The 26,839-nt window shown below is 50.4% G+C and overlaps 1 protein-coding gene across 1 annotated transcript; it reads left to right on the plus strand.

Moving 5' to 3' along the window:
• Positions 1-26,027, plus strand: CUNH19orf47 (chromosome unknown C19orf47 homolog). The gene is made up of 9 exons (XM_042781277.1): positions 1-19; positions 5,988-6,075; positions 6,206-6,320; positions 8,460-8,541; positions 14,992-15,129; positions 19,703-19,852; positions 21,669-21,739; positions 24,883-25,231; positions 25,930-26,027. Exons 1-9 carry the CDS (start codon positions 1-3, stop codon positions 26,025-26,027), a joined length of 1,110 nt encoding a protein of 369 aa, XP_042637211.1.
• The last annotated feature ends 812 nt before the right edge of the window (positions 26,028-26,839 follow it).

Consider the following 26,839-nt stretch of genomic DNA (forward strand, 5'->3'; position numbering starts at 1 on the left):
ATGGTCTCCGTGACTATGGGTGAGTCTGTGGCCTCCCCTCTGGAGCTCCCCTCCCCACTGCCCTTTTTGAGGTATGGCCTTGGTGGGGGAGACAGGCTGGGGAAGGAGGGCCAGGTCACTGACAGGAACAGCTGTGCTCTGAGGAGCGTGGGGGTGGGGCCAGGTCTGCGCCCTCTCTGTATCTGGCTTCCTGACGTCGTCGGGTGCAGAACTCGGCTTAGGAAGTCTGGCAGATCTTCCGCAGGGCCTCAGTTTTCTCATCGATGCAGTGAAGATAATAATCTGCCCTACCTCACAGGGTGCTGTGAAGATGTGAGGATCATATGTTATTGCATGTAAAATCTGGGGAGAGCCTTTAGTAAACCTTCTCTGTTGTCAGTGTTAACTTGGGAAGCCTTATCGTCAGAGTCTCTTCAGTGCTGTATTTTGAGATTGCCAAGGCAGGGTAGCTTTTGGAAATTTTGAGATTTATTGTACATGTAGGAAAGGACATAGAAGCTACTTGTGTGGTTTAAAGGATAAAAAGCAAACATTTGAGTACATCCTTTGTGATTCTGTTTCCATAAAGCACAGGAACAGGCAAAACCCATCTGTGCTGTTAGAAGCTGGTGGGGTCACCCTTGTTGGGGGGAGTAGTGACTAGCAGAGGGCATGAGGGGAGCTTCCAGGGTGTTTGAGATGTTTTCTTTCTTGATTTGGGTGCTGGTTAGCTGGCTGTATTTGGTTTATGATGCTGTACGGATTGACATGATGGAGAAAAGATTGAAATTGTCAAAGACTTCACATTGCTTGGGTCTACAATGGACGCCAATGGAGGCACCAGTCAGGACATTAGACGACCTATAGCACTGGGCAAGTCAGCTGCAAAAATGTCTCCTTGAGGAATAAGGGGCGCCTGACACAAGCCATGTATTTTCAATCGCCTCATATGCATGTGAGAGCTGGACAATGAATAAAGAAGACCGAAGAAGAATTGATGGTTTTGAGATGTGGTGCTGGAGAAGAATGCTGAAAGTACCATGAACTGCTAAAAAAACTAACAAATCTGTCCTGGAGGAAGTGCAGCCAGAATGCTTCTTGGAAGTGAGAATGGCCGGACTTCATCTCACCTACTTAGGTCATGTCAGAAGGGACCATTCTCTGGAGAAAGATGTCATGCTTGGTAGGGTAGAGGGTCGACGAAGGAGGGGAAGGCCCTCAATGAGATGGGACTGACACGGTGGCTGCCACAATTGGCTCAAATATAGCAGGGATTGCAGAGCTGGCGTGGAACCGGGCGGTGTTTCGCTCTGGTGTGCATGGGGTCGCTATGAGTTGGAGACGACTCGATGGCATCTAACAACAACAACATGGATTGACATGCACTTCTTTGCTTGTGTTCTGGTGGCACAAATGTTTAAGCTCTCAGTTGCTAGCCCAGAGGTTGGTGGTTCGAACCCACCTAGTGGCTCCATGAGAGAAAGACCTGGCCACCTGTTTCCGTGAAGATGGCGGCAAGGAAACCCTGTGGGGCAGTTCTGCTCGGTCACGTGGGGTCTCCACACGTGTCGAAATAGACTCAGTGGCATCTAATGACAACAACAACAACACGAAGAGGTTAAAAAAGCAGCTCTCCTCTGACTCCAGGTCAACGAGTAGAATACGGCCAGCCCCAAGTGTGCCACCCCATTCACGACCCTGTGTGTCCTCCAGGTCGGCTGAACCGCTCTCTGTTGTTTTGTGATTGTCTTTCCTTAGTTTTCTTTATAGTTCTACTGCCAGGGGAAGCATTCCTGGTCAACACGACTCTGGTTTTGAACTTCTGGGAATGAAATCATGCCCTGTGTCCTTTTGTGTCTGCCTCTTCATGGCTGTGGGAGTCGTCTGTGTTGCTGTGTGCGTCACTGTCATCCTGCCTTTCGCACTGGTGTGTGGTGTTACACCGTGGGTGTGACCTCTGCTTATTTGTGCCACTGCTAATGGATGGCATTCTGACTCCAGGGGTGGCTGTTACTGCCATGTGGCTGGTGTGTACGGCAGCCAGGCAGGCCATGCCTCACCATCCCATGACATACGTCGTTTCTTTTCTAATGTCTCAGAAGTGGGGTGTGTCCAGCCGGTGGCTTCTTTAATTGGAGCATTTTTTCTTGCTTAGCAGCACATCAAATGGTGGTGTGTGCCAACGTGGGGACTTTCGCAGTTCCTTGGACACTAAAACCAAAAAAAACCAAACGAACCCACTGCCATCAAGTCAGTTCTGACTCATAGTGACCCCAGAGGGCAGAGTAGAACTCCCCCATAAGGTTTCCAAGCTGTCAGTCTTTACAGAAGCAGACTTACTCTGTAGTGAGCTGTTGACTGCTGTCTGTACCTGTTTTCTCGACACACTCTGTCCTGTTCTAGGTACCTGTCCTGTTCTGTCATCCTTGTTGGGAGTAGTGACTAGCAGGGGCCATGAGGGGAGCTTCCAGGGTGTTAGAGATGTTTTCTTTCTTGATTTGGGTGCTGGTTAGCTGTGTGTGTTAAGTTTATGATGCCATACAGATTGACATGCACTTCTTCGCATGTGCTCTGGTGGCACAAATGGTTAAGCTCTCCTGTGGAGCAGCTAGGGTCTTCAGACTGCCAACCTTTTGGTTAGCAGCCTAGTGCTTTAACCACGTGCCACCAGAGCTCCTTTCCTTGAACACTAGGTTCTGATAATCTTGTGCTTAAAATCATAGGCTTTGCTTCAAGCAGATAGCTGCCCCCAATTTCTGTTTTTTTTTTTTAATTTGAATTCTTTAATTACAGCCTAATTGAGAGATAATTCACATGCTATATAATTTGCCTATTTAAAGAAGACAATTCAATAGGTTTTCGTATTTTCACACTGGTGCAGCCATCACCACAGTCAGGTTTAGAATATTTTCATCCCTGACCCCCCAAAAAAATCCTACACCCCATGGCAGTCATTCCTCTTCCCCCTTCACTTGCCTGCCCCCAGGCCCTAGTGACTACTGACCTACTTTCTGTCTCTAAGATTTACTGATTCTGGACATTTTGTATAAATAGAGTCATTTGAGGAAAAAAAAAAAAAAAATCACCATCAAGTCAATTCCGACTCATGGTGACCCCCTATTGGGTTTCTAAGGCTGCAAATCTTTATGGAAGTAGATTGCCCCATATTCCTTTCTAAGAGCTGCTGGTGGGTTTGAACCACCAACCTTCTGGTTAGCAGTCAAATGCCTTAGGCACTTTGCCTGAGTTCCTTAAATGGAGTCATTAGGTGATGCCTTTTGATACTTAGACACAGGTGCCCACGTTTGGCTAATGGAACCTGGGGCCCATAGACCGTGCCTATGCAGGCTAGAACAAAGCACCCCTTTCCTCTCAGCTGGTGGAGGAAGCCTTGAAAGATTGAGCCCCTCACCTGCCCCAGGCTTGGGCCAGCCAGTGCCCTGGGAGTCAGGCCTGTCTGTGATGGTCAAAGATCTTCTTGGGAGAAGTATGGCCCGTGGGCAGGAGCCCCAGACTAGGCTTTGGTGACTTTCCCCTGTGCCCTGCCCTCCACCCAGACAGTGCTTGACCCAAGGTGAGTCTCTTTCCCTGTCATGAGCCTCATTGTGTCGCCAGTAAAATGGGTATAATAATACCACATTTTATCGCATCTCAGATATCACAGTTTCTTAGATGTACTGTGTACACCATTGCTTGTGAGGTCAATTCCAATTTCAGAGATGTTAAAACATGGGGGGGAGGGGAAGAAAGATGTTCCATTTGGAATCAGTGAGCTCATGTTACACCTGGCCTGCTACAGAAGGTCGGTGTGCGGAGCCCACCTGAGATGCCAAGAAAGTTTAGAAACAATGCAGCTTCGGGGGTGGGTCTGCCTGCTGCGGCCCTGGTTCTGCGTTTAATAACATCAGCAGCAGTAGTAATACTAAGTCTACCAGCAGTAGTAGTGGCCGGGGTTGTGGATAGCCTCTGTGTCAGGCACCTCGTAAAGTCTTCCATATGGATTCTCCCGTTGAATCTGCTCAGTGACCCGAGGGAGCTATATGAGAATGTCAGCTCCAGGAGGACAGGGACTTTGTCTTGTGCCCTGTGCTACCTCCAGTGCCTAGAACAGGCCTTAGAATGTATTGCAAAAACTGAGGTACAGAGATAGCAGTCAACAGCTTACCCAAAGTCACTCAGCCAGGAAATAGGGTCAGGATTCAAACTTAGGCTACAAAGCCTGTGCTTATAAGCCCGTGCCTCTCTCTGAAGCCGTCCTCTGGGGCAGGGCTGCTCCTCTGGCAGGGAGGGGTCTCGCTGAGGCTGGGGGGCCAGTCCTTGTGACTCCTTTTTCCATCTACCTGTGGATCTTGTCAGGAGCTCTGGGGGCATACTGCCTAAGGCATTTGACAGCTAACCAGAAGGGTGGCGGTTCATACCCACCAGCCTCTCCTCTGAAGGAAAACTGGGAAGTCTACTTCCATAGTGATACCACCTCAAGGAGAGGTCACTATGAGTTGGAATCTACTCGACGGCAGTGAGTTTGGTTTTTGGTTTTGGTGGATCTTGTCATCCTCTGGGCCTGGGCTGGCTGATGGGGACCATGGGAGAGAATCCAGAGGCCCAAACAGAAAAAAAAAAGCAAACCCACTGCCATAGAGTCAATTCTGACCCTTAGCGATCCTATACGACAGAGTGGAATTGCGCTATAGGGTTTCCAAGGCTGTAAATCTTTTATTTTTTTTTTAATTTTTATAGTGATTTGGGTGAAAGTTTACAGAGCAAATTCATTTTCCACACAGTAGCTCACATATACTTTGTCTCATGACATTGACTGCAATTTCCCACAATGCAGCAGTCCCCCTCCTACTTCCCATAGTTACCTCTTCCCTGGGTCCTTCCCTCCTACGCACTCCTGCCCCCCGAGCTGTCTCCCTGTGCATACACAACCCTTCTATTCTCCCATGATTGTTCTCTCCAAGGAGTGTATCTACCTGATGTAAATGTTCAGCTCATAGGCCTGTCTTTTGTTTGGCTGGAAGCCACAGGAGTGGGTTCAGTTCCAGACCTGAAGGGCAGCTAGGGGCCATAGTCCCAGGGGTTCCACCAGGCTCTATCAGACCAGCAAACCTGGTCCCCTTTTTTTTTTTATGATTTTGAGTTTTGTCCCACATTGTTCTCCCACTCTATCCAGGATCTCCTACATAGATCCCCCTCCCAGTGGTTGACAGTGGTAGCTGGGCACTGTCTAGTTCTTCTGGTCTCAGTTGTATAGGCTGAGGATTACATGGTGTTATCAGTCCCTTGAACTAATTGTTTCCATGTGTCTTTGATTTTCGTTATTCTTCTTTGCTCTGCATGGGGAGAAACCCATTCTTGCATCTAGATGGCCACTTGCAAGCTTTTAAAAAGATCCCAGTCACTACTGGCCAAAGTGGGACATGGAACAGTGTTTCTGTGTAGCATGTTATGCCAACTGAGTCTCCTGTGACTGTGGTCAAGGCTGTAAATCTTAACGGAAGAAGAGTGCCTCATCTCTCTCCTGTGGAGCATCTGGTGGGTTCAAACTACTGAACTTTTGGTTAGCAGCTTAATGCCTTAACCACTGCACCACCAGAAGAGCTCCTTCCCAGGGCCCAGCTCCCTCAAGTCAGTCGTTGCCTAAGTATGTGTGACAGGTGCTGCAGACCAGGGCTCCTGCCGGGTAGGACAGGAAAGTAGGGAGAAGGGTGGTAGTTAAGCCCGCAGGACTGGGAGCTTGGCCTCTTATTAGTGGTATGTCCTGGGCTGAGTTGTTCAGCCTCTCCTGCCTCAGTTTCCTCATTGCAAAGTGAGGAGAGGAGATGCCTTAGTAGTGCTTAACTCACAGGATTGTAAAGAGGGCTTAGTTCTCTTCTACCGTGTGAAGCACTTAGCAGAGCTCGGCATAGATAAGTGTTTAATTTGTGGGAATGACTGTTGTTGTGGTTTTGCTGCTGCCGTTCACCACGGAGAATGATGTAACTCATAAGATCTGTCTAACTCCCCAGCCACGTCCGAGTGGATCCAGTTCTTTAAGGAAGCTGGCATTCCTCCGGGGCCTGCTGTCAACTACGCCGTGATGTTTGTGGATAATAGGTGAGGCGGCAGAGGGGACGGGGCCAAACTTGGGGATGGCGTGGAGGGCTGAGAGTGGGGAGGTGGGGAGCTGGCTGGCCCAGTCCACCCGGGTCCACTTGGGGCCTTACCGCTGGCCTTCTCCCTGCAGGATCCAGAAGAGCATGCTGCTGGATCTTAACAAGGAAATCATGAATGAGCTGGGCGTGACCGTGGTGGGTGACATCATCGCCATCCTCAAGCATGCCAAGGTGGTGCACCGGCAGGTGGGTGCTGCTGCCTGGCCCCTCTGTCTCTGGAGTTCAAGATAGAGGTAGGGGACAGTGACAGAGCTGGCTGGAGTCCTAGCAGCAAAGGCTGGCTGACCTGGGTTCCAGGGCTCATTCTGCCGTTTGCTGTGTGACATTAGACAAGTTGCTCTACCTCTCTGAACCTCACTTTCGCCATCTGTAAAATGTGGTGGTTCTGAGTGAAGTCTGAGTACAGCATAAACTGCCCTCTACTGAGGCCTCAGTAAAGGCTTTCTGTAACTATTATCATTACTGTATGATAAGGAGCTTTCAAAACATTTCGCTCCTAACCATAAGCAAGCGTCAGACAAACCCAAATGGGGGGACATTCCGTAAAATGCCTGGCCAGCATTCCTCAAAACTGTCAGAGTCATAAAAAACAACTGTCACAGATCAAAATACAACTAAGGAGACATGACGCAGACAGGCAATATGGATCTGGGTTTGGATGCTGGGACAAAAAGGACATTCGTGGAAAAACTGATGAAGCCCAGACAAAGTGAGTAGTCTACAGTCTGAAAGGGATCACAGTAGGAAGTGGTTATTGTCACCGAGACCTTCTCTGTCCTCAGGACGGGGACACCCTGTGGATGATCCCGATGGGGACTTGGCCAACACTGTGGCCCTTCCACTCCGGACTCCTCCACATGCAGCGATCTTAGACTCGTGATTTCACCTGGCTGAGTGTCAGTGAGTCAGGTTTTCCACCCTGGCTGCCACCCAGGGTGGGTGTGGCCTCTCATTGCACGGTGTACGTGGTGCTGGTGCCAGGCCTGGGATGATGTGTTTGTGAAGTGTAATAGCTGACACTTAACCAAATGCTTGCTGCCACTTGCCTGGCCCTATCTCCACCCTTTACACGTAGGAACTCATGTAGCCCACGCCCTCTGACCTCCGAGAAAGCTTACTCCAAGCTGTGTATTTCAAACAGCAGCTGCTATGGTGGTTCTTGTCAATTTCTGGATCTTCCTCCACCCCAGGAACAGTTCCTTCCTCTCCAGGGTCCCGTAATGAAGGCCTTCTTAGGCCAGGGACTTATCTCAGTTGTCACAGGGATGGTCACGGAGCAAAACATTTTCTTTAAACTTCTAAATTTTGGAATCATTTCAGATTTATAGAAAAGCTCCAGAAATGATACAGAGTTCTCCCATCCTCTTCATCCAGCTTCCCCTAACATTAACATGTTACATAACCATTGTACCTTTGTCAAAACTAAGAAGTTAATATCCTTACGCTGTTTTAAACTAGACTTTGTTTTTTACTTCTTACTGTGATTTGGGTAAAAGTTTACAGAGCAAATTGGTGTTCCATTCAGCAGTTCATACACATTCTGTTTTGTGACATTCATTGCAGTCCCCACAGTGTAACTGCGCTCTTCCCACTTCCTCCCTGTGGTTACCATTTCCCTTCATCCTTCGTTCCCATCCCTTCCTACCTTCTAAGCTTAATCCCTGGGCAAACCTGCCCTTTTGATTTCGAATGGTTGATTGTTCCGGACGGTGCGTATCTCCCTGGTGTTATTGTTTGTCTTATAGATCTGTCTGTCATTTGACTCAAAGTTGAACCACAGTGGTAAGTTCAGTGCCAGGCCTGAAGGCTATCTAAGGGCCGTAATCTTGGGGGTTTCGCCACTCTCCATCAGACCCATAAGCCTGGTCTTTTTATGATTTTGAGTTTCGTTTCACATTTTTCTTCCCCTCTAGACAGGACTTCCTGTTATGATCCCTTTCAGACTATAGACTACTGACTTTGTTTAGGTTTCATCAGTTTTTCCACGAATGTCCTTTTTGTCCCAGCATCCAAACCCAGATCCCACATTGCCTGTGTGTCATGGCTCCTTAGTTGTATTTTGATCTGTGACAGTTGTTTTTTATGATTTTGACGGTTTTGAGGAATACTGGCCAGGCATTTTACGGAATGTCACTCCATTTGGGTTTGTCTGACGCTGGCTTATGGTTAGGAGCGAAATGTTTTGAAAGCTCCTTCTCCAGCAGCACAGGCTCAGATGTGCTCCCTTCCCACCATGCCCCCATGCTGCTCAGCTCTCTGGGCCTCCAGTCCCCACCTCCCCCAGGCCTCTGCCCTCATGATAACCCAGGTGCCTGTTTTCCACAGGACGTGTGCAAAGCTGCCACTGAGTCGGTGCCCTGCAGCCCCAGCCCCCTCCCAGTGGAGATCCGCCGTGGCCCCTCCAGCGGTGAGTCACATCTGTTCGGTCAGCTTGCCTTCACGCTGCCCCGTCCTTCCACTCTGGCAGCGCAGGGACACCCCTGGTTGTCCCCGCCCACCTGTAGTTTGCGGAGGTAGAAGCAAAGCCATCTGAGACGTCTTCTCTGAGGGAAAACGTAAGCTGGGTAGTGAGCTGAGTAGTGCCTGACTTATGATGGGGTTCCATTCCAATGACTGCCATAAGTCAGTTCTGACATAAGTCTAATACCTCTCGTAGATGGGCCCTTGCCTCTTCTTTGTTAAAATCATTGATTTTATGCCAGTTGCTCCTTTAACTGCCTCCAAAATCCTATTTTTAGCCTTAATGATTGTCGAAACGGTTGAAGGAGACAATCCTTCCTCCCATACTAGTCTGCCAACTTTTTTTCACAATCACAGGCCTTAATGAGCTTCATCTTTATAGCCACGTCTAAAGCCTTACTTCACCTTCTTTTTTGGATTAGAACTTTCAGTTGTGTGTCTTCTTCGTTGGACGTAGTGAAGCTGTGAGCAGTACGAGTGTTACAGTTAGAGAATCTTGAACAGCTCAGCTCCAGACTAACAACGGTTGCTTCTGATGGTAGGAAACGCTGAGTAAGATCACGCGGTAGGCCTGTGCTACAGTGAAGCTGGCTTCCGTGTCGTAACAGTGAAGTCGAGTTTAATGACTGTCGGGTGCATTAACACCTGACATGATGTGTTGTGTGCATAACAACACACAACATTGTTGTGTGTCATTAGGGCTGAACATCGCCCAACTGTCTGTCCATTACGACTCTCAACACTGATGCTGATGAGGCCGTATCCTGCTATACGGCAGTGTTTTGAACAGTAAATCATGAAACTGAACATCTGTGAGTGAACATGTGAGAGTGATGGCAGGAAATGATAGGCTGTGACACTGTGCATAGTATGTATAACTAATGATAAGATGTGCCAAAAAAAACCCCAAAAAAAGGTGGTTGTAAATGTGTTTTTTCCCAACTTGAGTGTGTGGTAAGCTAGGGGGCTATCTGTACCTGTGTCTGTGCCTTTGTTTTTATTAACACTGTAATACCTTATAGAGCCCCTGGGTGGCACAGTGGTTTAGTGCGTGGCTGCTAACTGAAAGGCTCACGGTTTGAGTCCCCCAGAGGTTCCCCAGAATGGCTTGGGGGTCTCACGGTGAGTCAGGATCAACTTGATGGTGGCTGGTTTGCTTTTGGTTTGGATGATACTTTATGTTTTTGAAGTAAACTTAAAATAGAACGTACATGTTAGTCAATCTTTGCTGCTTGACAGCTACTGTCAAGTCGCCTGCGATTCATGACGACCCTATGTGTGTCAGAGTAGAACTGTGCTCCATAAAGTTTGCAGTGGCTGATTGTTTGGGAATTAGATTGCCAGGCCTCTCTTCCCAGACATCTCTGAGTGAAGTCAAATCACAGCCTTTGGGTTAACAGCTGAGCATAGTAACCTTGCACCACCCAGGGACCACTGCTGCTTCACAAGCCATGTACCAAACCCGGGCTGAAAGCCCAGATGTTTATTTCTCCTGATTTTGTAGGTTGGCTGCTCTTGGCCAACTCAGCTGATCTCTGTGGTCAGCTGACACCTCAGCCAACTCAGTTGATCTCTGTGGTCAGCTGACACCTTGGTTGAGGCTGGGCCATCTAGGGTGGTCTCACTGATGCATCTGGTGGTTGACTTGATGTCCTCTGGGACAATGGGGGTTACTTGGCTACGTGTCTCCCATTACCCAGCAGGATTGCCTGGGTGAGTTCACATAGTGGTGGTTTCAGGGCTCCCCAAAGCAGCACAAGAGGGCAGGCCCCACAGTGCAAAGCACTTTCTAAGCCTCTGCTTGCTATACTTAGTACGCTTACTTACTTACTTATTTACACTTACTTAGTACACTTGCTGTTGTACTATTGGCCAAAGCAAGTCATGTGGCTGTGCCCAGAGTCAATGCGGGCAGGGCCTACCCAAGGGCAGTGGGTATGAGGAGGCTGAGCAAATTGGGGTTCACTTCTACCACCGTCTCCCACATGTACACACAGAAAAGGCTTCAGGTCATAACAGTACAGCCAGATGACTCTTCCAGAGAGCACCCAGGAAACCAGCATCCAAATCCAGAAACGGAAACATGACCAGCTCCTGAAGCCCCCTTGTCCTCCCCTAGCCACTACCCCTCTCCTGGGTACTCACTGTCCTGATTTTTAACAGCATCATCAGTTCTTCCAGTCTTTCAGTTCAATACAAATAAAATTAGGTAGTATGTCCTTTTCATACCTTTTTGGGTGTCTTTAATAGTTTAAAATACACTTTAAGGATTAAAACAAAAAGATCAACTAGTGGAAAAAGTAGGCAATTAAGGCAAACAGGGGAAAAAGGCAAAGGACGGAGTGGGAAAGAGTGCCCTAAAAATAACACGTGGGATGTGGCCACTTGTAAAAACTTCATGATGTTGAACGTGTGCGTCTGTGTGCGGGGAGAAACAAGCAATGTACTACACATGTTTTCACAGGGAAAAATAAGATGCTACATGTGTTTTCACACGGAAGAGCAACATACTATATGTTTTCCCAGAGAACGGTTCTTTGCACCCTGACATCCTGACTAACTCATGGTCAGTGAGACACAGTCAGAGTTGATGGTGGTCCCTCTGCCCAAACAGCGTTCAGCAGAGCCTGATCACGCCCTGATCTCTTTCAGGCAAGACAGCTGGCAGCATGCGCAGTACACGGGGGGCAGTGGTGCGTCAGTGGAAGAGTCCTCTCCTTTCACATGAGACCCAGGTCTGATGCTCGGCCAGTGCGCCTCGAGCCCAGCCACCATGGGTCTGTCAGTGGAGGCTGGCACGGGGCTGTGATACCGAACAGGTTTCAGAGCTTCCAGACTAAGGCAGATGAGGAAGAAAGGCCTGGGATCTGCTTCTGAAACCAGCCAGGAAAACCCAGTGCACCAGGCAGCATCTGGGTCCGTCATGCACGGCCTTGCCACGAATCGGGGGCTGACTCGGCAGCAGCTGGCAACCGCCACCACAACAACAGTGCAGTAGGCAGGAGCCTCTCAACTGTTTACCCTGTGTCTCGGTTCTCTAGTGCTGCTGTAACAGGCATGCCACGAGTGGGTGGCTTTAACAAACAGGAATTGATTCTCTTACAGTCCAGGAGGCTCAAAGTCCAAAGTCAGAGTGCCAGCTCTAGGGGCTGGGTGAAGGCCCCTCAACCTTGACCAACAGCCCTGCCTCCTATTCTAGGCCCACTGGAACTGGAGGCTTCTCCTAACTCAGGCAGCTGCTCTCTGCTGAGGCTGATGCACCCAAGGTCGGCAAGCAGAATAGCACAATCCCAAGATCAACATGCACACAGCAGGCCACTGGTTCAAGTCCGGATTAATCCCCAAATCGGCAGGCAACATGGCGGGCCGCTGGATGAAGACTTGGCCAAATGTAAGCGTGCCAAAAAGCTGGAGACTTTGCTCAAAACTTCTGGAAGCAGGCCACCCCCCAAAGGCAGCCCTCTTCCCGTTGATTATTATCTGACAGCAGATTCCACCATGGAGGTGATTACAGTCTCATCATGGGGAGTAACTACATCCAGCTGCCCAGCCACTCAGAACCAGGACCCAGACAAGTTGACTCACAACCTTGACTACCACACCTTGTATAGCAGAAGATCCCAGTCGTGTGCACTTGGCTAGTGCCGTGAATGGAGGCTGTTGGAGGAGAAATTCTACACAGCGACTAGTTAGAAAGCCACCCCTGTCCCAAGTAAGGATTCCCTGGGTGGTCCAAACAGTTATCACACTCTGCTTGTAACCAAAAGGTTGAAGGTTCAGGTCCAGGCAGAGGAGCTTGGGAAGGAAGACCTGGTGATCTGCTTCTGAAAATGAGCCCCTGAAGCCCCTGTGGAGCACTTCCTACTGTGACACCCCTGGGGCCCCCACGAGTCGGGCAGAGTGGACTCAACAGCAGGAGCTGGTGTGGCGAGCCCACTTCAGGAGCGAGCATATGAGGAAATCTCTCCGGAAGTTGTTGAGGAACATGTACCAAATCATTAGTGGGAGGGTGCAGGGGTGAGGAATGAGCGCCTCCTCCTGAGGGGAGGGAGGAGAGATGGCCCACGAGCTGGTGTGGTGATGTGGGGGTTCACTCTGCGTTTTGGTTCTCTAGTGTCACTTTGACAGACATACCACAGATGGGTGACTTGAACAAACAGGAATTTATTCTTTCACAGTCTAGGAGGCTAGAAGTCCAAGTTCAGAGTGCCAGCTCCAGGGGCTGGCGGAAAGCCCCTCAACCTTGGGCTTCAGCTCTGCCTCTTGCTCCCAGCCCACCGAAGCTGGAGGCTTTTCTTAACTTAGGCAGCTGCTGGCGGCCGAGGCTGACAAGCCCAAGGTTGACAAATAAGATGGCACCGTCCCAGTATTGCCAAACAACATGGCAGGCCACTAGTTCCAGTCCAGAAACAGTCTCAAGATTGGCAATAAACATGGCAGGCTATTGAATGAAGACTAGGCTACATGTCTAAATGCTCTAAATGTGGCAATAAGATGCAGAGACTTATTTCTCAGCACTTCTCCTTATATACTGGAAGAGCAGACCACATCCCTAAGGCAGCTACTCAGCTGCTCCAATGGATTCCACCGTAGAGCTGATTACCAGACTCATCGTGGGGAATAACTACATCCAGCTGCCCAGCCACTCAATCAGGCCCAGCCAAGTTGACACACAATTAACACATTCTGTGTGATCTTTTGTTAAATTGTATGTGTAGGTTTAATATATTTTTCTCTGTGCTACAGTTATAATTAAAAGAAAACCTAGCAACATGAAATTATAATAATGTATTAAGGGTCGTTTGAGGAGCTCTGATGGCACTGTGGTTAAGGCATTGGGCTACTAACCACAAGGTTTGTGGTTCGAACCCACCAGTGGCTCCATGAGAGAAGGACAAGGCAGTCTCCTTACGTAAGGATTTACAGCCTTGGAAACCCTACGGGGTTCGCCATGAGTTGGAGTCAGCTCCATGGCAGTGGGTTTGGTTTTTTGGATGGGGACTTCAGAGGACACACAATAGGGAAAGGGGAGATTTTTTTTTAGAAGGAAGATGGAGCAAAATGTCCAAATCTGGAAGTCTGGCTGGCATGTGCTGATACTGGCCAGCAAGCAAAGATAGCGTGAACACGCCCCCTTCCCTCCCCTACAGGGGTTCCCCAGCAAACCCATACCCTGACGCTAGCAGCAGCTGCACCTGAGACAAAGCCCACCTCCTCCCTCACTGGGGTTGGGTGTCCCGAAGTGGCTTAGGTGCTGCAGTTCCAGCCGCTCACCTGGGCCCTCCCTGAGGGATGTGATGGGGGTCTTCGTGACCCCTCCTCCCACTCCCCAGAGAGTGAGGGGTGCCAGAAACTGCCCACCCATTCATGAGGGAGGCCACCTCTTATTTTGCCCCTGCCTGACTGGAGCTAGACCCACACTGCTCCTCTGCCGCTGAGTGACCGGCTCCCTGAATCCCAGTTTCCTTGTGTGTAGAGTGGGTCTACAGCAGATCCTCTCTAATAAGAGTGTTGGGAGATTTCAGCGTCCTGTGCTGTTTATCCGCTTACTGATGTTTACTGATGATCCTCTTAAGTGCCAGAAACCATTTTAGGCTCCGGGCTACAGCAGTAAACAGATGGCTCCTCACACAGCTTACATTCTTATGGGGGAGGCCACCAATAAATAAGGAAATGTGACTTACTGTCCAGTAAAAACTAAAACTCACTGCTGTCGAGTCAGATCTGACTCATAGTGATCCCTCCTTGGGTTCCCGAGGCAGTATCACTACAGAAAGTAGATTGCTCATCTTCCTTTCTGGAGTGGCTGGTGGATTTGAACCGCCAACCTTCTGGTTAGCAATCAGATGCCTTAGGCACTGCATCACCAGAGCTTGGTGGTAGTAAAGGTAGTGAAAAAGTCATGTGGGGTAACGGTGCTAGAGGTGGCTCGGGTGGTCAGGGGTCAGGGGAGTTTGGCCTGAGGAGGTGCTGTCTGAGAATAGACCGGAACGAGGAGACAGCGAGCCTGCTGGTATCTCAGGGAAGTGTGTTCCATGCAGAGGGACAGCCAGTGCCCTGAAGAGGCACGTGCTTGCTGGGGAGGAAGATTGAGGAGAGCAGTGCGGCTGAAGCAGAGGGCGAGGACAGCGGTGAGGCCGGAGGAGTCAGGCACAGGAAGGGCTCAGTGTGACCCGAACCAGTCTGGTCAAGGACCTTGGGAAAGGCCCTTCCAGCAGGGAGGGGTAGGCTAATTGCTGGGAAAACTAAGCCACCCCCCCAAAGGGTGACACCACAGTGTGACACCAGCCACCCCTCCCCTACTCAGCCTAATGGCTCCGTACTGACCCTACAACTGCTGGAGCCTGGTTTCCCGCCCAGGGCCCTGTGTGATGGGACTCCTCTTTCCTCCCCCCAGCTGCCTCGCGAATGATCGCCAACAGCCTGAACCGCGACTCCCCACCCAGCACTCCCCCCAGGCGGCCAGACACCAGTACCTCCAAGATCTCCGTCACTGTGTCCAACAAGATGGCGGCCAAGAGTGCCAAGGCTACAGGTACGAGGTCTCAGGCGGGTGGTGGGGAGAGGCTCAAGGTGATGTGACGTGAGGTACTTGGGGCTCATGCTCTTTACATTCCAAGGTGCTTTGAAGGCCAAGGTGAACAGAGTGTTTGGATTTGAATCAACTCTGTGAACTTGGTCAAGTCACTGCCCCTCTTTGGGCCTTTCTTCCCTTGTCTCTGAACTGAAGGGTGGGGATGCCTTGCCCAAGAGGGTAGTTAGAAACCCTCCAGGTGGTGTAAACTCATGTGCATTCAGTGTAGCTCAGTCTTTTTAAACAAAGGTTTATTGGGCCCCACATGGGAGCCCGGCTCTGTGCCTGATGCCTGGGGTCAGAGGTGAAGAAGCTACTACTTCTTCTCAGCATCCCCAGGAACTCTTTCAAACTTTAAATCTGACCATACCTGTAATTTGGTGGCATCAGGCCTCATCTCTTGAAGAGGAGGGAAGAAAATCAGCCCAAAGCTGATTCCTATGAGGTGAAGGTCAAACAAAACTCCACTTTGCAAATTTTTCACCATTTCTGACACCAGCCAGCCTCCCCACGGCTCTGTTTCTCTTCTGGGTTTGATTATTCATTGCAGTGACCACACAGACCCACGGACCATACTTCTGATTATGTGGTTTATTAAGGAAGTAATAGGCTATAACCTTGAATCAGAATTAATGCCAAAGTTGGAAGTAACAGAAATAACTCAGGAAACACAGGATACAGTTCATCTGTCAGGACAGCTTCCAGCCAGGACAGCTCTCACGCAGCTCCTCAGCTATGCCTGCAGTCAGGCTGTTCAGGTTTCCTAGTGTCACTCTGGCAGAAACATACCACAAATGGGATGACTGAACAAACAGGAGTTTATTCTCTTACAGTTTGGAGGCTTTAAGTCCGAGTTCAAAGTGCTAGGCTCTAGGGGCTGGGTGAAAGGCCCTCAACCTTGGGCTTCAGCTCTGCCTCCTGCTCCCAGCCCACTGAAGCTAGAGGCTTTTCTTCACTCAGACAGCTGCTGGCTGCTGAGACTGACAAGCCCAAGGTTGACAAGTAGAAAGGCACAGTCCTGATGTTACCAAACTACATGGCAGGCCATTAATTCAAGTCCATTATAAGTCTCCAGGTTGGCAGAGCATGGCAGGCTGCTGAACAACGACTCAGCTACATGCAGGGTTCAAGCATGCCATAAGCTAGAGACCATTCCCAAAGCTGCTTCTTATATACTGGAAGCAGACCACATCCCTAAAGCAGCTACTCAGCTGCTCCAACACATTCCACCATGGAGTTAATTACCAGTCTCACTATAGAGAATAACTACATCAGCTGCCCAGCTACTCAACCAGGCCTGACCAAGTTGACACACAAACTTAACTACCACACAGGCTGTGCTTCTCAGCAGGGCTAGCCTCCTCTCACCCGGTCTAGTAAGCACTTCTCTTGGTCATGTTAGCCTCCTCTTGGCCTCTGCCCTACTTGGTAAGTGTTACAGCTCTTTAGCTCCATCAACAAGGGCTGGACGCACCCCATTCTGCCAGTAAGCCTCCTGCCCCAAGGTGCTCAGCTCTCTTGCTTCTCGGGCCAGCAGGCCCACTGTTGCTGTCTCACACGAGTCTCCTGGTGCCTGCCACCACTGTGCTGTCTCACGTCATCTGCAGTGTTACTGCTCTTTCCATCTCCTGGGGTCTGGTGGCATAGTGCCTAAGGCATTTGACTGTGAACCAGAAGGTTGGCTATTCAAACCCACTAACCACTCCACGGAAGGAAGACTGGGCAACCTACTGCCATACAGATTTACCGCCTCAGAGACCCAAAGGAGGTCGCTGTGAGTCGGAATCGACTCAATGGCAGCGAGTTTGGTTTTTTTGGCGTGGAGTCTAGGAGGTTTTCACTTTAGGGACCCTGGGTGCAAAGGAAGTGCTCTACTCCAGGCTCTTCCTGATGGTAGTAAGGTCCCCCTCGGCCTCTCTGGGATTGGCTCTTTAATAATCATGCTCCTTTCACCAAGACCATGAACTGACCAATGCTCTCAGTAGGACATAGTCACCTAATTTTCTTAGCACAATTTACATACCTTATTTGCATAATAAACCATGCAGTCCTTTTGCCCGATTGCATCCTAGCCAATCATCTTGGCAGATCTCCAAAGCCGGAGCCAGAAAGGCCATCTAGAAAGAGAAACCCATTGTATTACACCATCACATCCTTATGTCTAACCCTCTAGGGCTTCCCATGGCTGTAACGATAAAGTCCAGACGCCCCGTAGGGCTTTACAGTACCCTGCGTGACACAGCCTCCCCTCGTATGTCTCCCCTTGCCCGCCAGCTCAGCTCCTGTCCAGGCTTCTGTCTTCCCGTGCGGCCTTTGCCCCTGCAATCCACACCTGGAGTGTTCTTCCCCCTTGGTCCTTTGCATAGTCTCAGCTTGAAAGCTGGGAATAGAAGTCGGCCTGTGGGCTCCCCAGCCCCCTCCACGCACTCGTGCCTTTGCTGGACCTGTCCCCTCCACCACCATCTTGTGATGTTGGTAAGGCACACGCAGAGGGAATGTGAGGCCCAGGAAGCAGCTATGCTTTTCGGCTGCCCTGTCCCACACTGTTTGCCGCCATCAGACAGTCTCCCCTTTGGCTTGTGTGTCTGGAAGTGCCTCACCCCTTATAGCCTTTTGCATTTGTGCCATGAGCAAGAATAAAATAGAATAATGTTGCTGTTGTTGTCGTCGTTAGGTGCTGTTGAGTTGAGTCCCACTCGTACCGACCCATTGAACAACAGAACGAAACAGTGCCCTGCCTGCGCCAGCCTCACAGTCAGTGCTGGGTGTGAGCTATTACAGCCGCCGGGGCAGTCCATTCAGTAAGGCTTTCCCCTTTTCTGCTGACCTCTGCCTTCCCAGCATGCTCTTCCTCACCAGGGTCTGGTCCCTTCTGATAACACGTCCAAAGTGTGTGAGACGAAGTCTCGCCATGCTTGCTTCTAAGGAGCATTCTGGCTGTGTTGTTGTTGTTATTGTTGTTGTTATGTGCCATCGAGTCAGACCCGACTCATAGTGACCCCTCCTTGGGTTTCCGAGGCATTATGACTATGGAAGTAGATTGCCCAACCTTCCTTCTGAGGAGCGGCTGATGGGTTTGAACCACTAGTCTTCCGGTTAGCAGTCAAGTGCCTTAGGCACTACACTACCAGAGGCTGTTTTTCCTCCTTTTTTTTTCCCCCTGGCTGTACGTCCTCCAAGACAGACTTGTTCATTCGTCTGGTGATCCATTGTATATTTAATGCTCTTTTCCAGCACTGTAGTCTAAAGGCATCAATTCTTCTTTGGTCTTCCTTATTCATTGTCCAGCTTTCACATGCATAGGAAACGACTAAAAATACTATGGCTTGCATTAGGCGCACCTCCATCTTCAAACTGATGTCTTTGCTATTTAACACTTTAAAGAGAGATCTTTGGCAGCAGATCTGTCCAGTGCAATTCATCATTTGATTTCTTGACTGCTGCTTCCATGGGTGTTGATTGTGGATCCAAATAAAATGAAATCCTTGACAACCTCAATCTTTTCTCTATTTATTGTGATGTTGCTTATTGGTCTAGTTGTGAGGATTTTTGTGTTGAGGTGTAATCCATGTGGAAGGCTGTAGTCTTTGACCTTCATCAGTAAATGCTTTAAGTCCTCTTTGCTTTTAGCAAGTAAGGTTGTATCATCTGCATATCACAGGTTATTAATGAGTCTTCCTCTAATCCTGATGCCGTGTTCTTCTTTGTATATCCAGCTTCTTGGATTATTTGCTCAGCAGATAGCTTGAGTAAGTATGGTGAAAGGATACAACTCTGGCACATACCTTTCCTGATTTGAAAACACTCACTATATCCTTATTCTGTCATACAGCCTCTTGGTCTATGTCCAGGTTCCGTGTGAGCACAGTTAGGTGTCGTGGGACTCCCATTCTTCATAGTGTTAGCCATAAATTGTCATGATCCACACAGTTGAAGGCCTTTGCGTAATCGACAAAACACAGGTAACCATTTCCCTGGTGTTCTCTGCTTTCAGCGAAGATCCATCTGACATCAGCAGTGGTACCCCCATTCCATGTCCTCTTCTGAATGCAACTTAAATTTCTGGCAAGAAATTGATATATAAAATAGTAAAAAGATGATGAGCCTGGAGGGACTGGCTCTCTTACACCTTGGTAAACTTGAAGAGATTCTTTTTTTTTTATTTAATTGAGAATTTTATTTATGCACGTTGTTCAAATTGTAAGTTTACAGCTTGGTTAATTCTGACAAAGTGAACACACCCATGAGACCATTGCCTAGACAGAGCTCTAGAATCACCCAACAGGTGAGGGGATTCTGGCTGCACAGGGGGTGAGCCACAGGGAGTCTGGGGGTCTTCTGTGACCTTTCCTTCCTCAGACCTCTGAGCTTTTCAGTGGTCCCAACTCAGGGTGTGGTGGTTGGGAAGGTGAAGGATTCCAATCCTGGTGGAGAGAAAGGGCTCAAGTGTGTCCTTTGCCTGGTGTCCGGCCCCCACCTGGCAGAACATTCTGTCCCAGAGGGTGCTGACCCTCCCTGCCTTCCTCCCCAGCAGCCTTGGCCCGCCGGGAAGAGGAGAGCCTGACTGTTCCCACCAAGCGGCGCCGGGTCACTGCGGAGATGGAGGGAAAATACATCATCAACATGCCCAAAGGCACCACCCCCCGGACCCGCAAGATCCTGGAGCAGCAGCAGGCAGCGAAAGGTACTGGCCCACCAGGGCAGACTTTGGGGCTGTTGATAGGTGCCGGCAAGTCAGCTCTGACTCATAGTGACCCTGTGTACAACAGAACAAAACTGCCCCGTCATGTGCCATCCTCACAATCCTTGTTATACCTGAGCCCATCATCGCAGCCACTGTGTCAGTCCATCTCGTTGAGGACCTTCCCCTTTCTCGTTGACCAGAGAATGGTCCCTTCTGACAACATGACCAAAGTAGGTGAGATGAAGTCTGGTCGTTCTTGCTTCCAAGGAGCATTCCGGCTGCGCTTCCTCCAGGACAGATTTGTTAGTTCTTCCGACAGTCCGTGGTATTTTCAGTATTCTTCGCCAGCACCACAACTCAAAGGCATCAACTCTTTTTCAGTCCCTTTGGGGTAGAGATTGCATTTCTTTCCTGCTGCTTCACAGGGTTGCTCACAGCTGATAGGTGTTGACTCTGATGTGAGGGTCTCAGGGGACCTTGGGCCAAGGGGGTACCATGGTGGCTGTAGGGGAAGGGGACATGTCACCTTTGCCCCCTCATCCTGCAGTAAGTGTAGCTAGACCGCTCAGTGCCTCATTTAGTGCCTCTTTCCCAAGGGACCGGGATAGGAATGCAGTGGGGTCCTGCCTGCAAAGCACCCCAAGCAGGTGCCCAGAAAGTAGGAACTGTCATTATGAACCTGAGGGGTCTGGTTGAGACCCGGACCAAAGCTGGAGTTTTGTGACAGGGGCAACATAGATGGCCTTCCCAGCGATGGGGTCAGTATGGAATGTGTGTGTGTTCCTGGGGACAAGCAGTCAGATGACGCAGAAACATGCACAGTACAAACAAACGTTTCTCTCACGCCCCTGTCCCATGCCTGCTGTTAACCTTTGTAGATCAGCACCTATGAGCTGATACACACCAATTCCTATGTTACACATGGATAGTGTCTGTTTTTTCTTAAATAACATCTTCCTATAGGTATTTTTGTGTAATTTTAGAATTTATTTAGCACGTCTTAAGGTCTTTTCATGTTAGTGTGTGTAGAACTACTTCATTCTTTTTTATACATTTTTGTAAAGATGTAGATAACATACCAAAACCCAACTCTGACTGAATTGTACACGTGAAAAATGTTGACTGGTAAATGTTGGTATGCATGTATGCACAGAACATTTACCAATTCAACATTTCTCATGTGTACAATTCTCTACTTCATTCTTTTTAATGACTCCTTCATATGTCCATGATATTCATGTACCTTAATTGATTAAACATTCTCCTCCTAATAGAGATTTTGTTTGTTATCGTCCATGAGTTTCTCAGAGGTCCGTGACCCGAAATGGAGTGAGAGGAGCCAGTGGGGAGTAAGAACTCCCCTGTGCGCACACACTTCATGACTTGGGCATAAACTAAAACCTAACTCACTGCCATTGAGGTGACTCATAGCAACCCCCTTTGGGTTTCTGAGGTGGTAAATCTCTACAGAAGTATCAGTATTCCTTCCAAGGAGTGGCTGGTGGGTTTGAACAGCCAACCTTCTGGTTAGCTCTCAAATACCTTAGACACTACGCCACCATAGCTCCTTGACTTGGGCTTACTTGGGTATAAAGGATTTAAGTGTCCATTTTAGCTGATACTTCCCAGATGTGACATTAGCTACATGCATGTTGGTCAAAGTTAATGTCAGCCAAGCATGTAGACACAGAAGCTGCGTGTGCTCGTGCAGGGCTGGCGGGTCTGAGGCTGGCTGTCCATCCCCTCCATTGGCATCTCCGCAGGGTGCCCTTGGCCGCTTGGCGGATGCTGGCTAATTGCCTCACTTCCTTCCCAGGTCTCCACAGGACATCTGTGTTTGACCGCCTTGGCGCCGAGACCAAGGCAGACACAACAACAGGGAGTAAGGTGAGTTGGAAATGGGGGAAGGGATTTGGGGCTCTAAAACTCATGTCCTCCCAAGTTCTCGTCATCCCCTCTCCTTCACGCAGGCCGCCTCTCACCCCTCATTCCTCCGGGGCTGTCTCTGCTTAGTTCCCGTCTCTGCACCAGCCATTCTCCATCTGTCTTCTGCCCCTAGCTCTCTCCCAATCTCCAGATTCCTGAACATTTACTCCTGGATGTCCCTGGGTCCCTCACACTCTGTGTCAAACTGACCTCAGCGTCCTCCCCCAAGCCTGTTCCTCTCCTGGGCCCCATCTCGGGGGTGCCCCACTGTCTGCGTTCCAGTCCCTCACCAAATCTGATAACTGTTTATCTCTACCTTCTCAGCCACCCCCTCCACCCCCTTTGAAGCCTCCCTCTCCTCTGGCCTGGATGCAGTGTGAGCTACCAAACTGCCCTCCAGCTGCGCAGGCCTCCAGCCTTCTCCACCCACACCACGCGGCTGCCCGCAGGGCTCACCACGCTCCCTGCAGAGAGCCCCCGAGGCTCCTCACTGTGCTCAGGTTCAAGTCCACCCTTCCAGCCTTGGCTGAGGGTCCTGCAGGCCCAAGGCCCGGAGGTGTGGTTAGGACACACACCCTGGACTCAGCTACCCAGGCTGGCCCTGAGGCCTTGGCTCCTTGCACCTTAGTTCTGCATCTGCAGGACCCACCCAGTAGGACACACGTGAGGACTAGGTGATGTAAGGCCCTGTGGGGGCTGGGCAGTGGCGTGTAGTCAGCATCTTTATTGTTTTTTAATTTTTATTGTGATCTGGGTGGAAATTTACATTGCAAATTCATTTTCCATACAGTAGTTCATGCATATTTTGTTTCATGGCATTGACTGCAAATCCCCACAATGTAACAGCTCTCTTCCCACTTCCTTCCTGTAGTTACCTCTTCCTTGTATCCTTCTTTCCTATGCATTCCTGCCCCCTGAGCTATCTCCCTATGCAAATACTGCCTTTCTGTTCTCCCATGATTGATCATTCTGAGGAGCATATCTACCTGATGTAAATGTTCACCCTGTATGCCTGTCTGTTGTTAGGCCGAAAGCATCTATAAATTTATCACTGCTGCAAAAAGGGCTTTGGGTAGTGTCTTCTGACCTCCTCTAATTTCACAAGGGGAAGACAGAATCACCATCAGCAGCCTAAGGCTTTTTCCTGTGAGGCCAGAAATGGTACCACTAGCATATGCTCAGCCTTTTTACCAATTCTTACACCAGCCATTCCTCCCACAGCACTCGCTACTTCTCTGCTGAGTTAGATGATTCGTTGCAGTGGCCACACACAACTCACAGACAATACTCATGGTTATGGGGTTTATTAAGGAAGTGACAGGCTGCAATTCAGGTTCAGGAACACTCAGGTACAACTCTTTGATCAGGACAGTCTCCCTTCTGCTCTGCCCCCAGGCATACCTCTCTGCCCCTTGGCTTCTCAGCCTGGCCTCTGCCCTGTTCAGGCAAGTGTTACCAAGCTCTTTTAGCTCTGCCAACAGGTATACCTACATGTACCCCACTCTCTCAGCAAGTCTCCTGCTCCATGGGCCGGAAAGCCTGCTGCTCCGTCTCCTGCCTCTTGGCTCCATGTTGCCATCTCTCACCCCGTCGTCTCTCTCTCAGTTGGACGTCTCTCAGCCAAGGAGGTCCCATGCAGGGATCTCGGGTCCAAAGACTCACTCCACTTTACCTCCAGCTCTTCTCTCTTGATGGCAGTGAGATCCCCCTTTCTGCCTCTAGGACCAAAAAAAATAAAATAAATAAATAACCAAACTCACTGCATGGCGACTCCTTGGGTTTCCGAGGTGGTATCTCTTGGGAGTAGATTGCCCAGTTTTCCTTCCAAGGAGTGGCTGGTGGGTGTGAACCACCAGCCTTCTGGTTAGCAGTCAGATGCCTTAGGCACTACACCACCAGAGCTCCATATTTTGCTTCTAGGAAGGCTCATTTTAAGCCTGGCAGAGTGATAAAACTAACTAATCCCAACATCAGACTTCTGTACTCCTTATTTTCATGGTTCCGCCCGGTAATCTGGTGGGAGTTACAAAGACGTGGCTAGAAAAGCCATATCAAGTAATGCGAGCCTCCAGCCGTGTTCCTACCTCTCAACCCCTCATCCACGAATGTTCAATCACTCTGGCTTTTTCTCATTTCCTGGAATCTTAGCCTGATATTAACACCAGGGTCATGTAGTTTGAGGATCTAGCTACGTAAAGAGCTTGGCACAGGCTGAGCGCTCAGTAAATAGAATTCTTCTTCCTGCCTTTTCTCTGCTTGCTTAAGTCAGTGCCTCAGAGAAGGCTTCCCTGAACCCAGTTAGAGACCAGGCTTTCCTGTGTCCTGTTCACCAGCACTCTGTTCTCCTTCATACAGTGGGCCTGTTGTCATGACAGAATCGTGTCATTTCTAGTGGCCTGCCTCCCCCAGTGGATTCAAAGCCCCACAGGGCGGGCCCAGGGCTGTCTCGGTCACCACTGTGTCCCCAGTGTGGGGCCAGCTACAGAATTGGGACTCAATATTTATTGTTGAATGATCAAATTAATCTTTTCACGTATGTCCACTTCTTAAAAAAAAAAAACAAAAAACACTGCCATCAAGTCAAGTCTGACTCAGCAATCCCCATTGGGTTTCCAAGACAGTAAGTCTTTACAGAAGTAGATTGCCTCATCCTCCTCCCACCAAGCAGCTGGTCGGTTTGAACCACTGACCTTCTGGTTAGCAGCCAGATACCTTACCCACTGTACCACCGTGCATCTTTGTCTACTTCTAGAGCTTTTCAAATGATGTTCCCTCTGCTTGGCACATTCTTTCTCCTTCCCCTCTTTATTAAACTCACTTCCATATAGCTTTCTGGTATCATCTGTGATGTCCCCTCTTCCAGGGAGCCTTCCCTGATTTCCCAGGCCGGCTCAGTCATTTCCTCCCCCATCATAGTTCTGACTACTTTCTGGGGTGTCACTAATGGCTGTTTTTCCCAGCTGTGAGTTCTGGGAGGCCTGGACTTGGTCTTTCTCAGTCACTGCTGTGTCTCCCACTGTGAGGCCAGGCACAGAGGAGGCAGCTCTCTGTGAATGCGTGTTGAGTGACTGAGTGACTCACCTGTCCTCTCCCTGACCCCACAGCCCACAGGAGTCTTCAGCCGCCTGGGGGCCACCCCAGAGATGGACGAGGATCTGGCTTGGGACAGTGACAATGACAGCAGCAGCTCTGTCCTCCAGTATGCCGGGGTCCTGAAGAAGCTGGGTCGCACTCCAGCCCAGGCCAGTCCCCCGCCAGCACTGACTGTCAAAGCCAAGGCCACCAGCTCGGCAACTACAACTGTCACCCCGACGCTGCGGCGCCTGGCACTTCCCCCACGTCCCGGGCTTGAGAAGAAGCCAGAGTCCCTGTCCAAAGTCAGCATCATCCAGAGACTGGGCAAGACCGCCCTTGTGCCCGAGGCCCAGGACAGCCAGGTCACGAGCACCAAGAGTAAGTCCTCGGCCGAGGTCAAGGTCACCATTAAGAGAACTCTGGTGGGGCCCCGGGGGAGCAGCTCCAGCGAGGGCCTTGGTGCCCAGATGGACCACGCAGGCACCGTGAGCGTGTTCAAAAGACTGGGCCGCAGGACCTAGCCCCTGTGCGGGGCAGGGCACGGCGGCAGAATTGCTGGCTGGTGGCCCCAGCCCCTCTCCAGCTCCTGGCTCCAGCAGAGTCTTCCTCAAGAGCTTGCTGTCCCCTCCCTGCCGGCTTCTGGAGGACGCTCCTTGTCTCCCTCAGGCATTCAGGCTGGGCCCAAACCTTCTGGGGAGTCACCCCAGAGGGGCTTCTTAGTCTGGGATGGTCCCTGTGGCCTGGCCTTGCCCGCTCTGGGACTTTCCCTTCTCTCAGTCGCCTCTGTTCTGTCCTCTCTAGCTGTGGCCTCGGCAGGACCCACTTCTCTGTTTTCCCCAAGGACCACCTCCCTTTGTGCCTTTCCCATCTAGACCCATCTGCGCAGTGTCTGCTGCCTCCAACCCCAGCCCCTCTGTTCCCTGCCCCCATGGGTGTCACCTCAGGGGGCTCCTGTGCCCCTGCCCTGCCGTCTTTCTCCCCCGTCCTCTGCACCTCCCTCTGCTGCTTTAATGTCTTCGGTCCCTCTCTGCCTTCACACTGTTCATTTCTCTTCTGTTTTCTGTCCCTGTGGCAAGGCCCGACCGTCTGCCGCATCCTGCTTGACCCGCCTGAGCCTCCGGCCTCCCAGCGGCCCCCTCGTCGTCGGTGGCGTCGAGCCTGTGCAGAGTGTTAGCCGCCCTCCACTCCCGGGCTGGAGGGGCCGTCCCGACCCTGAGTCCCACCCAGGGCACCTCAGTTGCCCTGTCCTGGGCCACCTTTTTCTCTGAAAGTCCGTGGTGGGTGACGGGCAGGGATACCAAGAAGGGAGGCCAGTGCTGAGAAAGAAGAGGACAGCTGTTTTAATATATTTTTGTGACTTTCAAACGGTTTCCCTCCCCTCCTTAAGGGTGAGTTGTAGGACTGTTTTTCACACCAAGCACAGAGGGGGTGCCAGGCAGGGTTGGGCGCTGTCTGAAGGTCAAGCCCCTACACACACGTGGCCACGGCCTTCCTCCAGGTCCCTGGTGTGAGAGGCGAGGGGTGCAGGGGCACCAGCTCACCATCTGGGCAGTTCCTCTCAACAGGAACAAGCGCTGCACCGCCGCCATACTACCTTTCCCGCCACTCTGTCTGTCAGCACTTCCTCTTGGGCCCTCTTTGTAAGGCAGTGGGTTTCCATATATGATTGGCCATTCACTTATGGCTGTGCAGCCCCTCCTCTGTGCCAGGCTGTTTTGGTGCCGGAAACTCAGCAGTGAGCAAGAAAGACAGGTCCCTGCCCACGTGGCCAACTTCTAACAAGGGAGACTGGTAGGACAGGGTCAGTGCTGCCCACAGAGTTGGAGGCATGGGTAGAAAATACCCTCGCCATCCAGATTTGGGGAGGGGGAAGCCTCTTGGGGGGTGACGTGTGACCTGAGTCAGGGTTAAGAAGCTGGCTCTGTGAAGTTCAGGGGAGGTTCCAGGCAGAGGGAGTGGCCAGGGGCAAAGGCCCCAAGTGGGACC

The sequence above is a fragment of the Orycteropus afer genome, unplaced genomic scaffold (genome assembly GCF_000298275.1).
Source record: "Orycteropus afer afer isolate SDZICR_OR568_19922 unplaced genomic scaffold, OryAfe1.0 scaffold00099, whole genome shotgun sequence".
NCBI classification, from domain to species: domain Eukaryota; kingdom Metazoa; phylum Chordata; class Mammalia; order Tubulidentata; family Orycteropodidae; genus Orycteropus; species Orycteropus afer.